This window comes from Monopterus albus, unplaced genomic scaffold, assembly GCF_001952655.1.
Source record: "Monopterus albus unplaced genomic scaffold, M_albus_1.0 scaffold213.1, whole genome shotgun sequence".
In the NCBI taxonomy this organism is placed as follows: Eukaryota; Metazoa; Chordata; class Actinopteri; order Synbranchiformes; family Synbranchidae; genus Monopterus; species Monopterus albus.
This window is the reverse complement of record NW_018128093.1, coordinates 180,716-191,694: the sequence shown is the minus strand read 5'-3', so window position 1 is coordinate 191,694 and position 10,979 is coordinate 180,716. Positions and strand designations below refer to the sequence as shown.

Sequence of the window (10,979 nt, the reverse complement as noted above, 5' to 3'; positions counted from 1 at the left end):
GCGTGATCCGAGGACCTCACTAAACCATCCAATCTGTAGTAGCGACGGGCGGTGTGTACAAAAGGCAGGGACTTAATCAATGCAAGCTTATGACCCGCGCTTCCTGGGAATTCCTCGTTCATGGGAAATAATTGCAATCCCCAATCCCTATTACTGGATAAATCCAAATATGTTTCTAAATGAGGAGAGATGCAGGTCAGAATTCAGAGTAAGGAACTAGAAGTAAGACCTTTCAGCCTGTTGTGGTGGCGTTATCTGACTTTGACAAAGTGGTATTCTTTACAAGTTTAAAACTGACTGAATACATCAAGGGTTTTGGTTTTGGGGGGGATTTAAAATGCGCTTAGTGGGATATTTACTAAACCTGTCAAAAATTAACATCAGTAGCGGAAAATATTGTGGCACAGCAATGTTTTTATTTAGCGTCATATATCAACACTGATCATGTAAATAAGCATGTGTTAGTTTGAACACACCTCCGCTTCGGATCTGCTGCCTCAACGCTGTTGCGCACGTGTAGACCGAGAGGTAGCGAGTGATGCAATTTACAAACAACCTCTCCTTCGTCAAACTCCAGCACAGGTTTCAGGTGACTAACAGCTGCCACGCTGACAGCAGGACAATAAATTGTACACCTGCCTTCTGCTGACGTTAAATTTCAGCCTAGGTTTTTTCTGTCACAGCCATGGTAAATCAGGCGCTGGGAATACAGTGGTGTGAAAAAGTGTTTGCCCCCTTACTGATTTCTTATCTTTTTGCATGTTTGTCACACTGTAATGTTTCAGATCGTCAAACAAATTTATATATTAGTCAAAGATAACACAAGTAAACACATCATGCAGTTTTTAAATGAAGGTTTTTATTATTAAGGGAAAACAAAATCCAAAACTACAAAGCCCTGTGTGAATAAGTGTTTGCCCCCTAAACCTAATAACTGGTTGGGCCACCCTTAGCAGCAACAACTGCAATCAAGCGTTTTCGATAACTTGCCATGAGTCTTTTACAGCGCTGTGGAGGAATTTTGGCCCACTCATCTTTGCAGAATTGTTGTAAGTCAGCCACATTGGAGGGTTTTCGGGCATGAACTGCCTTTTTAAGGTCATGCCACAGCATCTCAATTGGATTCAGGTCAGGACTTTGACTAGGCCACTCCAAAGTCTTCATTTTGTTTTTCTTCAGCCATTCAGAAGTGGACTTGCTGGTGTGCTTTGGATCATTGTCCTGCTGCAGAACCCAAGTTCGCTTCAGCTTGAGGTCACAAACGGATGGCCGGACATTCTCCTTCAGGATATTTTGGTACACAGCAGAATTCATGGTTCCATTTATCACAGCAAGTCTTCCAGGGCCTGAAGCAGCAAAACAGCCCCAGACCATCCCATTACCACCACCATATTTTACTGTTGGTATGATGTTCTTTTTCTGAAATGCGGTGTTACTTTTACGCCACACATAATGGGACACACACCTTCCAAAAAGTTCAACTTTTGTCTCGTCTGTCCACAGAGTATTATCCCAAAAGTCTTGGGGATCATCAAGATGTTTTCTGGCAAAACTGAGACGAGCCTTTATGTTCTTTTTGCTCAGCAGTGGTTTTCGTCTTGGAACTCTGCCATGCAAACCATTTTTGCCCAGTCTCTTTCTTATGGTGGAGTCATGAACACTCACCTTAACTGAGGCAAGTGAGGCCTGCAGTTCTTTGGATGTTGTTGTGGGGTCTTTTGTGACCTCTTGGATGAGTTGTCGCTGTGCTCTTGGGGTAATTTTGGTCGGCCGGCCACTCCTGGGAAGGTTCTCCACTGTTCCATGTTTTCGCCATTTGTGGATAATGGCTCTCACTGTGGTTCGCTGCCGTCCCAAAGCTTTAGAAATGGCTTTATAACCTTTTCCGGACTGATAGAGCTCCATTATTCTCTTTCTCATTTGTTTTTGAATTTCTTTGGATCTCGGCATGATGTCTAGCTTTTGAGGATCTTTTGGTCTACTTCACTTTGTCAGGCAGGTCCTATTTAAGTGATTTCTTGATTGCGAACAGGTGTGGCAAGAGAAATTGAACTCAGGTGCGATAAACCAGTGTTTTGACAGGGGGGCAAACACTTGTTCACACAGGGCTCTATAGTTTTGGATTTTGTTTTCCCTTAATAATAAAAACCTTCATTTAAAAACTGCATGATGTGTTTACTTGTGTTATCTTTGACTAATATATAAATTTGTTTGACGATCTGAAACATTACAGTGTGACAAACATGCAAAAAGATAAGAAATCAGTAAGGGGGCAAACACTTTTTCACACCACTGTATTTGTTTAAATTTTCATTCTCTCCTCCATGATTTTTGTGTTTCTGGATGGGCTGTGTCACTGTGTGCATGACATGAACTGACGTGCTTCTAAATATGATCAGAACAGAATTGGAAATCTCAGTGGTTGGCCAGTCACCGGTCAAGGTTGGTCACACTGAAAACTGGCCACTTAGGATCTCCACCAATCGATTGGTGCATCTGTGTTGTGAACACACTACTATGATCAGTTCCATTGACATCATCAGCACTGTTTTTATGCAAATATTAAATTATAGCTGCTTTAAAGAAAATTATTTCACTCCAACTCTGCTGAAAGAACTTCTCTAAAAAATAAAACACACACACTGCAGCGAATCAGCAGTGCTGCTCTGTCTTTGAATTCCAGTGCGCTCTATTTCAACCCATTTCAGGCCAATTGTCCACAAGTGATGCCATTTCAAACAAAACAGTATTTCAGTGAGGAGAAAATTCTCTATTGTGCTAGCAAATATGAGTCATAATATTATGGAGGTGGCATTACGTTTTGCATTTGTGCACAGATGCATTGTATGAACAGTTTCATACAATAGAGCAATAGAATACAAAGCAAGAAACTGACGTTCATTAGCAACCAAGCGTTCTAATAATTATAACTTTGATGTTTCTGACTCCCAACCACGGACTGCTGCATCTGTACTGATCCAGAGTAAAAGTCCTTCTGTTTCTACATCTGCTAAAAAGGAAGTGATGCGCACCACAATTTTGAGGCGTTATGCCCCACAGAGGCACTCTAATGTGAGACCTAACTGCTGTCTGTTAATCATTGGAATGTCATCTTTAGTTTCTTAATAACCCCATTTGTTAGGCAGGAAAGTATTTACCAGATTTTAGAAAGTCCACCATTAAAATGTCAAGATGCTATCACATGGAGAGGCAAAGTGGATGCATACTGCTACTTCATCTCTGTTGTTCTGTACCAGACTGGGTCTTTATGCATCCTTTTGATGAAGCACCACTTACTGTGGTGCTTCTTTGTTATATAGGAAAACTCTATTTACATGATATCTATAGACAGTTGAATTTCATACAGAACAAAACCAAACAGCTACAAATAACAGTCTAAACTTGGGAGAGCTGAAGTGAGCCATGCAGTGTTTTCCCAAAAGAGCCATCGTCAGGTTGGTGAAAGCAATTAATCTCTTTGTGGAGCCAAAATGGTTATCGGTTTCCTTAAATCTCTCTTGCAAATTAGACAAATGAGCCACAATAAGTCTTCATGTCTCTCATTCTCAGAAGTGGGCCAAAGTGTCATCTTGAAATCTACAAGATTGATTCATTTGCCTCTGAAGCCAAGGAGGCATCGTGGCCCCTAGACTGGTGAAACCCCTGCTGTAAATCAGGCTGCTGAAACATGGTGTGTCTTGTCAGTTTTCCCCAAAAGGGCCATGGCAAGATTTGTGAGATCCATTCATCTGTCATCATCAAGAGAACAAATGGCCAATACTCTCACGAAGACACAGAATCTTCTCCTGGAATTGTAAATAAGCACATTTCTCCTTCTGTGTGTTTTTCAGAAGGGTCATCATGAGATCCGTGAACTCCGCCAGTTTCATTTCACCAGTTGGCCCGACCACGGTGTTCCCTGCTACGCCACTGGACTGCTGGGGTTCATACGACAGGTCAAGTTCCTTAACCCACCAGATGCCGGGCCCATAGTGGCACACTGCAGGTAAGAACGCAGATGTGATCATGAAAAGGACACCTGTCAAATAGATTTTCTTTTTAAAGATAAGCTTGTTTAATTGCATTTATTTTTATTCATTTTCATTGTTTGATAATTAATATCCAGAACAAGCTAATATGCAGCCATTTTATGTCAACACTTTTTTTCTCCACAGTGACAGTGGAGGACACTAAAACACTGCAGTCATTGTGCATAAACAAGCAAAAATTAACACTGCAGTTTTACAAAATTACACGACTACCATTAAGATATGAACAACCCATTCACTCGAAGTTTGGCTAACTGTATTGAACTCAGCTGACCAGCTGTAACCTAGCCTGCTGCAGAGGCGATTGTCAGTAGGTTTTGCATCTTTGGACAGACTATTTCTTATGCCCATCATAACTTAGATCTGAACCTGCGCTCTGCCGCCAGGTCCACTTCAGCCAAAGTTTTTAGGTCAGGGAATGCTTCTCTCATGAACTGTTTAGAAGTTGCTCTGAACGTGGGATTTCCTGATCCTGAAACACTCACTTCACTCGGAGGAATCTGCAGTGTTCACTCCTAACTAAGACACAGCTGCACCTCTCTGTGTCCTGTCACAGTCGTATTCTGTGGCCTCCAGTCTGTAGCTCTTCAATGAACCGTCAGCTCCTCGGATAACGAGATTCGTTGAGTGTACGGTCTCAGTTGTCCTTCATCCACCGCATCAGTTCCTCTTTTTAATCTCCTCGTTCATCAACGCCATCGCATTTGGGATTTTTAGTAGTGTTTTTCTTTTTTCTTATCTGTTAAAATGACGGACGGCCTTCAGATTCAATCCAATGATGGAAAATATTCAGTTAAGGTAACCTCTGGACGCTAGCGATAAACAATTCAATTTTTTGTTGTTTTGTTTGGAGTATTTCTTAGATCATTAAATGTTAACTTAGTATCCCCTGATAATCTTTGCTGATTTGGCCTTGCTACAGAGAAGTCCAGAGATAAATCCCAGTTCACATAAGTGTATCCATGTTTGCCTCACTTGCATCTTTTCCTTGCGTCTTTGTCTCACCCATGTAAGATGTGAGGAAGAGATGCAAGGGAAAAATGTGAGGAGACAGGAATTGAGGAAACACAGACACAAGACACCCTTTCTTCTGATTCTTCATCTCAGGCGTTCAGTCACCAGCTGATTTCTGATAAAGGGTCAGTCCATAAAAGACAGTGGCCTCTTGTGTCCTTACTCGTGTCTCCTCACTTTTCTTGTTTTCTTACATGATCATGCACACAAATGAATCATTGTGTGGGTATGTGTCAAACTGGCCCAACATCAGCTGGGCTCACACTTTGTTTCGATGTCAACTTTTCCTCCTGTGCTCTGTTTTTCACTCCTTTTCTCTGAACCCCACCTTCCTTCTCAGATAAGACAATAGCACAGGTTCTAGGCACCAATATGTGCACACACACACACACACACACACACACACACACACACAGCAGTCCCCCTTGTCCATAAATTAGACCGATGGTGTTAACCTTTAAAAAGTCACGAGGAAAAAAAAGAATCACTTGACAGCCCATATTCATCCCATCACCACCATCATCCTCCAGGAAAAGGAAGGAAATAGGTGACACTTTTAAGATCCCCAGTCCGACAGTATACTTAACCTGCACGTACTGTTCTTTATGGAACATAACAGTTCAACTGTGTGACCAGGTTGTCAGCAGGCACAAGCTTTAAAAGGTCAGCACTGACAATCTATTAAACAAAAAGATTAGGGTACATTCCTTCTATTGGCAGAAATTTAAATTAATGTATTCCATTTAGTGGTTCACCTTAATGCAACACACAGCATTGAATAGATGGCCACAGAGGGAATTTAAACTCCTAACCCTGCAATTGATGGTACTTCAAATGCCCCATTCAGACATGCTGCACTCCTTTGCATTAATCTGACGGCATCTGAATGTGTCTGCTTCCTGTCTGAATGAGCCTCCTGTTGTGGTGGTAATCCTACTAGTTCGAACCCCTTTTAATGCGACTGCAGGCAGTTCAGACTTGTGAACTGTGACCTTGATCTTTGACCACCAAAATGTAATCAGTTCATTGCGGAGTCCTAGTGGACACTTGTGCCAAATTTAAAGAAACAACCCAAAAACATAATGCCTCCGATCGCAGCTGTCGCCGGTACAGAGGCGTAGAGGGATGTGGACAGACAGGCAGGAAGTTACAGTAGTCACTTCCAATTTCCGGGGGCACTCTGACACTACTGGCCTGTGTCCTGAGGCTTTCAAAGACACACAACACACACACAGAGGCCCAGCAGTATTCTGGTCTCAACATTAATCACTGAGGTTGACAGGTAATCTGCCAAGCTGCTCCCTCTTTTCTCTCTTTCCTTTCTCTTTTCTTCCCTCTCTCCTCTCTCTCCAGCTGTCTGTGAGAGCTGTCAGGGGATTGCAAAATGAAAGTGTCTCCCCACCGTCTCCCAATCCCTCCACACTACATCCTCTCAGCTACTTCGCCGTCCCTCCACCCGTGCCTCCTTTTCTCCCTTGATTTCTCCCATGTGACGACCACTTCCATCACTCCCAATCACTAACTTCCTCCCACCATTCCCTCTCTCCCTCCTTCGCTCCCCTGCTCATTCAGTCCATCTGTTCATCTGCTCATCCGTCTCCTCCCTTCAGGCTTTACTGTTCAGGATGTGTCGCCTTATCCACTGACATGGGGTATTAAAGTCTGTATGGGTTTGTGTGTATGACTCCACGTATTCAGGGATCACTTAGAAATCCATTAGATCTCCCGTCAGACTGACTGCTCTGATTAAAAAATAAGCATTGTTTGCATGATCAAACCCTGAAAACATCTTGTACATTTCCCTCACACAGCTCTTTTTGGTGAATGACTACTTTATAATGTTGTTGTACCAGTTTTAAAGGGCAGTTGTTAAAATTTCATTTACATTTGCACAGAGTGCAGTGTCACTTACAGTATATAGCATCAATCTAAGAAGTCTATTTCTCTGCTGCAGCTTTTAATCAGGCTTTTCTTTGCAAAATCAGTTGTCTCTTCACATTGGCAGTGGTGCTGCAGTCAGTTCAAAGCCACTGATGTCATTACAGAAAACTAATATTTTAGTAATGACTTAATAAATTGTCTGTGTGGCAAAGCAATTAGGAAAGGCGATCTGGGCAAAATGTAAATGTTTTAATGTTATTGGAAAATTTAGAAGTGGATACTAAATACGAAAAAGACACAATTTGATGATTTTGTGGTAATATTTAATATCAATGTTGTGTTTGTCTTTGCAGTGCTGGTGCAGGAAGGACGGGCTGTTTCATTGCCGTGGACATCATGTTGGACATGGCAGAGAACGAAGGGGTGGTGGACATTTTCAACTGCATTCGAGAGCTGAGATCACAACGAGTCAATATGGTTCAGACAGAGGTCAGTATAGAAACCCACAGTATACGTCAACACTCTGGGTGAATTCCCAACAACACACAGATGTCAGTGAGCCCACCTGGTCCAGTGTGCACTGACATACATACTGTACATAGACTTACACAAGAGACACACACAAAAACAAATTCAGAGTAAATGAAAACAGTTTGTACTCTTGCATTTTTTTAAATTTTTCCAGTCGAGCCTGTGAAGATTCAGTTCAAGTAAAAATCTTTTCACTAGTAGCTAATGGTTATTGAAGTTGTCACAAAATTTACCACGAGACTCTACAACAAGAACCAGCTTCCCCAAATGTGATACTCATTGGCTTCCACCAAAGGCAAAGTGCTTCATTAGCTTGTAGCATGCTGTCTGTCTGTAGCTGGGCAGTGAGAACCAGGGGCATAAAAACCCAAACAGTGTGTCTCAGTACATCTTGCAGTCTTATACTGTATCATTCATCTCAGTTAGTCTATAAATATTAAACACTCCCAGTGCAAACACAAACAGCTAGGATTCATTGTGGCAGCTCACTGCTTGTGGACACACACTCAGTAGGCTTGTCTTCACATTACTACTTTTCCAACTAGTTACCAGAGTTAATGAGGTGGTATAGAACTACCCAGAGTAAATTCCCCTAACTGAGCTAACAGGGCTAATCCAGATTGACAGGTATACCACAACTTCAGTTAGAGCTGGCTGAGCTGAATCGGTAGATTGATCCATACCATCAGGTGAAGCAGAGTCAAAAATACTGGGGCTAATTGTTCAATATAAGCAAAACCTTGAGAATTTGTTTCCTAAGAAGTTCTGTCTTTTTGTCAGTCGAGGGCTTGAGTTACTCACCATCCTTTACACGGCGCTGTAATTTGTTCTAATTTTGTACTGCCAATCATTTTAAGAGAGTCTGCGTCTTAAAATGTTGGGTGTTTCATTTTGGACCAGGAGTATTCATTTGTTCTCTAAGCCATCTTAAGCCAACCTAATCCATCCTGCCTCTGCCTTCCATTTGTACTACTGATGAAAACCTTGCATATCCAGAAAGTCAACTTCACCAGGAATAAAGAAAACAGCCTCGTTTTCAGACTGACAGTCAAGCTTGGAGCCTGAAAATTGACTTTTGAATGGACTTTAGAACTGATAGGTTAATAAAAGTTACCCAGGGCATCACTTGGACTGTTTTCATATGACAGCGGCAGTATGAAAGCCAGGATTGTATGTGTGTGTTTGTGTGTGCGCACTTGTGTGAAACCAAGCTAAATGTATCCTGCCCTGCCTTTTGGATATGGATGGGGGGCAATTTGTGTCACTGTTGAAACTGCTTGACACTATTATAATCTGACTCACACAACACAAAGCAATTCATCTTTTCAAAGGCACAGGGGAATGATGTGTGTGTGTGTGTGTGTGTGTCTATAAATGAGTGCTATCTGTTTGTGTGTATGTTCCTTTATGGATACGTGTGTTTCCGAACGTGTGTGTGTGTCACTTGAGTAGGTAATGGCCAGGAGAGGTCATTTCAGTGATGCTTTTAAAACTCTCCTTTCTCAAAGGGCAACAATTAACATTCGACAGAGAGATAAAGCGAAAAGAAAATTGAAAAAGCGAGAGCAGACAAACAAGTGTGAGAGGAAACAAGTGAAAGAAATGGGAGACAAATAAAAATACTGAGCACTAGAAAGCATTGGAAAGAGAGCTTGAAAGAAACGGAAAGAAGTGAATTGACGTGCACAGTGACACTGAAGCTCATGGTGGCCGATTCTTTTACCAGGGAGCTTGTTGAATGGAGCAGCGAAGCACTGCTGGCAAAGCACCACTCCCTTTTTATTCACTTTTCAGGCTACTGAGAGAGCATGAGTGCACAAATAGTGAATTCACACACAAAGCAAGTGGTGAGAGTTTGTCAGAGACTTGAGGAGGCAGCTCAGCACAGTCGCGTCCAGTTCCAAACTTAGAACCACACTGAAAAACTTCAGTCACGTTCCAGCTCTGGAGTTTCTGTGATCGTCTGCTGTTGCTCACGTTGCAGGAGCAGTATGTGTTTGTCCACGATGCCATCTTGGAGGCGTGTCTATGTGGGAACACAGCCATACCAGTGTGTGAGTTCAGAGCCATTTACTACAACATCAGCAGATTGGACCCACAGACCAACTCCAGCCAGATTAAAGATGAGTTCCAGGTGGGCACACTCACACATGCATGATTGTTTTTATCATTTGTGGGGATGTACAAATCACTGGAGACCTGCACAGATGTTAACCCTAAACGTAGCCCTAGCTCTAACCTTTTGGGAGCCAGCTGAGCCGCCACAGTGCAGCTGTGCACGTCTGTGTCCTCACACTATACTGTGGTCCAAAGTACAGTCTTTTTAGAAGAGCAAGGTTAAAGTAGGATGAATGAACTCCTTTTCCATCTATCAGACTCTGAACATAGTGACCCCCAGAGTCCGCCCAGAGGACTGCAGCGTGGGTTTGCTCCCCAGGAACCATGACAAGAACCGCAGTATGGACGTTCTCTCAGCAGACCGATGTCTGCCTTTCCTCATATCTGTAGATGGAGAGAGCTCCAATTACATCAATGCTGCATTAATGGATGTAAGTGTGTATCGGGTGATGTGCACGTGTTGTCTTGTGTTAGCTTCTATTCCCATATATATTTTTATTTCCAGTGCTGCAGTGATGCCTTGATCTGATTGCATTGTTCTCTTCACTTGTTTTTTTTACCTTGTGCTTGCTGTTACTTATTTCTGGCCCGTCTCAACACTCCAGAGCCACAAACAGCCAGCGGCCTTCATTGTTACCCAGCATCCTTTGCCAAACACCATGGGCGACTTCTGGAGGCTGGTGTTCGACTACAACTGCTCCTCCATTGTAATGCTCAATGAGATGGATGCAGCACAGGTAGGAGAACGCACGTACACTCACAAATACACAGGCATGGGAAATGTGTGCTTTCCCAGCTTTGGTCTAACTTAGTTTCACAAAAAGAGCAGGCAGCCACAAGCCGACAGATCAGCTGTATCATCACCGGGCCTGACCGGTTGTGAGTGTCCACCCTCACAACTGAGAAGCTTCTAGGTAAAGGTTTACACAACCATATCGCTTACTCACAACTATGAAAAACATAATGGAGATCAACTCATTCTAAGAATTTATGCAGTCATTTATTTAGCAATTCATATACAAATGCTAAATTCTCAACATACACTTGTGTCATTAGCAGGATTCAAAGTATCACTGTCCTAAAGCTGTGGACAGAACGTAGTGTTAAAGGTGGTTCCACACGCTGTGCCAGTGGCTGCCACACCTGGTTAACATTCATTTAGAATTATAAAATCTCTTCTTCAAGCAAGTTCCACTTTTCATCAAGTCAGTTTTATCCCATTTCAGATCCTGCATGGATTATTATATTCCACTTGAGAACAGCTCTGTCATCAGTCATTAGTATAAAAATGTGGAAATTGAATTCACATCCAGCAATGGATGTAATCATCTTTTTAAGTTTTGTGATGACATCTTTCTGATTATTACTCATGCTGCTATGCTATTT

The 10,979-nt window shown here is 42.4% G+C and overlaps 1 protein-coding gene across 16 annotated transcripts in view; it reads left to right on the top strand.

Annotated features, from left to right (window-relative positions):
* ptprt (protein tyrosine phosphatase receptor type T) overlaps positions 1-10,979 on the top strand; it is a 366,858-nt gene that overhangs the window by 344,032 nt on the left and 11,847 nt on the right. For all 16 annotated transcript variants that reach the window (XM_020619049.1, XM_020619048.1, XM_020619050.1 and 13 more), the window contains 5 exons: positions 3,852-4,006; positions 7,298-7,433; positions 9,460-9,609; positions 9,851-10,024; positions 10,199-10,330. In XM_020619049.1, coding sequence (XP_020474705.1) covers positions 3,852-4,006; positions 7,298-7,433; positions 9,460-9,609; positions 9,851-10,024; positions 10,199-10,330 — 747 coding nt within the window. The remainder of the gene's footprint in view (positions 1-3,851; positions 4,007-7,297; positions 7,434-9,459; positions 9,610-9,850; positions 10,025-10,198; positions 10,331-10,979) is intronic.